Source organism: Chenopodium quinoa, unplaced genomic scaffold, assembly GCF_001683475.1.
Source record: "Chenopodium quinoa cultivar QQ74 unplaced genomic scaffold, ASM168347v1, whole genome shotgun sequence".
Taxonomy (NCBI): Eukaryota; Viridiplantae; Streptophyta; class Magnoliopsida; order Caryophyllales; family Amaranthaceae; genus Chenopodium; species Chenopodium quinoa.
The window spans coordinates 1,635,360-1,640,076 of record NW_018743262.1 but is presented as its reverse complement, the minus strand read 5'-3'; the positions used below and the strand labels follow the sequence as shown (position 1 = coordinate 1,640,076).

General features: G+C 36.8%; 1 protein-coding gene across 1 annotated transcript; it reads left to right on the top strand.

Annotated features, from left to right (window-relative positions):
- Positions 1-2,448: 2,448 nt before the first annotated feature.
- Positions 2,449-3,154, top strand: LOC110735330. Its single transcript, XM_021915503.1, has 2 exons — positions 2,449-2,993; positions 3,079-3,154. The coding sequence occupies exons 1-2, from the start codon at positions 2,449-2,451 to the stop codon at positions 3,152-3,154; spliced, it is 621 nt and encodes a 206-aa protein (XP_021771195.1).
- The last annotated feature ends 1,563 nt before the right edge of the window (positions 3,155-4,717 follow it).

The window sequence follows — 4,717 nt, the reverse complement described above, 5'->3', positions numbered from 1 at the left end:
AGATTAGTTGTAGATCACAAAAAGTGAAGATGATCACAAGTGGAAACGAATCAGTGACTTACTGGATGGATGGTAAAACAAAGTGTCCAAGGGTAATATCAGTGTTAAAATTAGCAAAGTACATGAAGAAGGGACATCCAGTATATTTCTGCAGCGTTAGGGATATGAACCACGAGCAGGTGGCAAATCCAGAAAACATAAAAGTTGTCAAGGAGTTTCTGGATGTGTTTCCGAAAGAGATCCCTGGAATGCCACCTAAAAGGGCGATCGATTTTACTATAGATTTGGTACCCGAAACTGCCCCAATATCCAAGGCACCATATAGAATGGCGCCTGCAGAAATGAGCGAATTCAAGGATCAGTTACAAGATTTGTTGGACAAGGGTACATTAGACCAAGTGCTTCCCCTTGGGGAGCACCAGTTCTAGTTGTGAAGAAAAAGGATGGAAGCATGAGACTGTGCATTGATTAAAGACAATTAAATAAGGTGACCATAAAGAATAAGTATCCCTTACCAAGGATAGATGATCTGTTTGACCAACTAAAGGGTGCCACAGTGTTTTCGAAAGTTGACTTGAGGTCTGGATATCACCAATTGAGAATTGCCGATGAGGACATTCCTAAGACGGCATTTAGGACAAGATATGGACACTATGAATTTACAGTTATGCCTTTCGGATTGACAAATTCTCCACCAATCTTTATCGATTTGATGAATAGAGTGTTTCATCAATTTATGGATAAATTTGTAGTGGTGTCCATAGATGACATTTTAGTATACTCAAAGAACAAAGCAGAGCATGCAGAACATCTAATGACAATCCTGCAAACATTGAGAGAAAACCATCTTTATGCAAAGTTATCTAAGTGTGAGTTTTGGTTAGAGAAGGTAGCATTCTTAGGACACTTTGTGTCCAAGGACGGGGTAGAGGTAGACCCAGCAAAAATAGAAGCTGTTAAGAGCTGGCCAACACCCAAAACAGTATCTGATGTGAGAAGTTTCTTAGGGTTACAGGGTATTATAGGAGTTTTGTTAAGAATTTTTCCAAGATTGCTAAACCTATGACTACTTTAATGAAGAAGTACAAGAAATTCGAATGGGATGAAAAGTGTGAAGAGAAGTTCCAAATCTTAAAACACAAATTAGTTACAGCACCAGTGCTTACACTTCCAGATGATAGTGGGCTGCATGATGTATATAGTGATGCATCAAAGAATGGCTTGGGGTGTGTGCTTATGCAAAATGGAAAGGTGATTGCATACGCATTAAGGCAGCTAAAATCACACGAGGTAAACTATCCAACTCATGATTTGGAATTAGCCGCCATCATTTTTGCACTGAAAATTTGGCGCCATTATTTGTATGGAGTGAAATGTAGAATTTACACAGATCACAAGAGCTTAAAGTACATTTTCACCCAAAAGGATTTGAACTCTCGTCAAAGGAGATTGCTAGAGTATATGACGGATTACGATCTAGACATACAATACCACGAAGGGAAAGCAAATGTGGTTGCGGATGCTCTAAGTAGTAGCTAATGAATTATGTAGAGAAATGGTGAAATTAAATTTAGAAGTCGTGGAATGGGGAGTACCAGCAGGTATTCTTGCGAATCTGAGTATCCAACCAATAATATTCGACGTGATTCGATAGAACCAAGAAGGGGATGTAAAGTTGGACAAGATTTGTGAGAAGATTAAGCAAGGAAAAGCTATAGACTTCAAAATTCACGAAGATGGGAGCTTGAGGTATAAAGGCCGATGGTGTGTACCACAGAAATGTGAGGAAGTGAAGAAAAAGTTGATGGAAGAAGGACACAACACACCTTACTCAGTACACCAGGGAGGGGACAAGTTATACAAGGCTTTGAAGCAGATGTTTTGGTGGCCTAGAATGAAAAAGGAGGTTGCTGAATTTGTGGCAAAGTGTTTAACATGTCAAAAGGTGAAAATAGAGCACAAGAGGCCTCAAGGGACTGTACAATCATTAGAAATCCCAGGATGGAAGTAGGATTGCATTTCAATGGATTTCGTGACTGTCTTACCTAAGTCAAGGAGTGGAAATGACACCATTTAGGTAGTGGTGGACAGACTTACGAAATCGGCGGTGTTTATACCTATGAAAGAAACTTCGAATATGGAGCAACTTGCGAAGGCTTACATCAAGCATGTAGTAAGGTTACATGGAGCGCCAAAAGATATTGTTTCTGACAGGGATTCCAGGTTTCTCTCAAAATTCTGGAAAAGTGTTCAGGAAAATTTTGGTACTATACTTAACATGTTGAGAGCTTGTGTTATAGACTTCCAGGGAGGTTGGAAGACAGTTTGGATTTAATTGAGTTTTCCTATAATAATAGTTACCACGCAAGCATAGGAATGGCACCATTCTAGGCTTTATATGGGAGAAAATGTAGAAGTCCAATTTGTTGGAACGACATTAGTGAAACTATGATTCTTGGGCCTCAATTGATTGAGGACACATTCAAGCAAGTAAGAGAAATCCAATCTAAAATCCAAGCAGCTCAAGATCGCCAAAAGAGTTATGCAGACTTAAAGCGAAGAGAAGAAGAATTTGAAATTGGCGATAAGGTGTTACTAAAGGTTTCACCAATGAAAGGAGTGATGAGATTTGGGAAGAAAGGAAAGCTCAGTCTAAAATACATCGGTCCATATGAAATACTACAAAGAATAGGCAAAGTAGCTTATAGGTTAGCCTTACCTATGGAGCTTAGTAAAGTACATGACGTATTTCATGTGTCCCAATTGAGAAGGTACATCCCCGATAAATCCCATGTGCTACAACCAGAAACCATCGAGTTAGACCAAAGTTTAACCTATGAAGAGAGACCTGTCAAGATTCTTGACAGTAAAGTGCGTAGTACACGCAACAAGAACGTTAAGATTGTAAAGGTACTTTGGTCTAACCAAGAATATGAGGAAGCCACTTGGGAAGCAGAGGATGAAATGAAAAGAAATACCCAGAGTTGTTTCAGGTATGTAGAGATAAGGGGGCGTAACTCGTTTTCTTTAAGGGGGGTAGAATACGGTAGAATTTCGCGCTTTTCCCCTATATTTCAGTTATTTTCGTGCTCTTTGCACTAATTTGAACAAGTATTTCGAGTATTTATGCTCTCAAAGAGACATAAAAGAGTAAAGGTGTGACAAAAAGTACAACAATATTATACATAATAAGGAAAAAGGTTTGATTTCCGTTCCCCAAGTTTCGGGACGAAACTTTTTTTTAAGGGGGGTAGACTGTAATACCCCGTATTCCATACGTATTTTAATTAAAGTATTTATTTTATAAAGTATTTAAATAGTAGTAATTATTTTAATTAAAGTATTTTAATTAATATTATTATAAAATGAAAGTTTATTTAATTATTTTATTTAAAAGTTGGGGTTTTATTTTTGGAAGTTTAAATTTTTAACAAGTTTTATTAGGGAAGGAATTAGGAAAAAAACCTAGAAGAGGGTTAGTAGAGAAGGGGCATAAATACCCCACTTATAGGCAAATCAAACTTTGCCCAGAGTGGAAAAAACCCAAGGTAAACTTCTCTCTCTCTTCCTTATTTTTTTTCCTTTTTTCTCTTCCCCCTTCCCCTTAAACTTGCAGCTGCCCTCCCTCACCACCGCTGCCATCCACCAACAGGCTGGTTGCCGCCGCTGCCAGCAGGCGCAAGCCGCCAGCAGCAGGCAGCCGCCGCTGCCAGCATTCGGCAGCCGGTGGTGGCTGCCGCCCTTCTTCCCCTTTTCCTTTTTTCGGACCATATATATAAAAAAAATTGAAGCTTTCTTGTTTTAATTCAATCTATGCTTAGATATAATTATAAATTATGAATTTTGGGATTAAATTTTGATGTTTGAATTTTGTAATCATGTTAAATAATTTTCAGCTTTGGTTTTAATTTAAAAAGCCCCAATTTTTGAAACCCTAGGTTCTTGATTTATGAAATTATGAATGTATATGATGTATGAATGTTTAGATCTTCAATTTAAGTGCTTTGAAACCAAATTACAGCAAGGTTTAATTAGAAATAAAGTGCTGGAATTTTATGTAGAACCCTAAATATTATGTTTTTGTAGGAAATTTAAATTACCCATCAAGTGGGACTTAATTAGAGTGTTTTAAATATAATTTCAGCTTATTCTAATTATTCTACGAGGGATTTTAGGATAGTATATATTGCTGGAAATTTGTTTAGAGTGGGTTTTGATGCTCTATTATAATTTTAATGTGTAGGAGACTTCGAAGTTAGCAATTTTTATTAGTTGTGACGATTTTAAGATCGTATTCAAGGTACGTTCGGGTACTTAGCATATTTTGATGATGTAGAATCATGCTAGGTTTAATTTCAATCAATTACAAGTAGTATCATGCAAAGGTTTATGTATTAAATGGTGAATTATTGGTGTTGGTGATTGATTTGTGAAGCATGAATTATTTGTGATGGTTTATGGATTGGAAGATTATATTTTGGCATGATTATATGGACTACATATTTATTTATGGCATGATAGAGAGCTTGTTTAATTAAACTAATTGTTTAATTATGTTTGGAATATTGATAAGGAATTTAATTATGGTTCATATAATTTTTATTGGTGCTTTAAGCATGAGGAAGGAGCTAGATAAGTGTCTATGTATACGAGGAATAAAATGTATGTCGGTGCATTTGTGCACTTAAGGTGTGTTTAACACCGAGGGATAGGATTT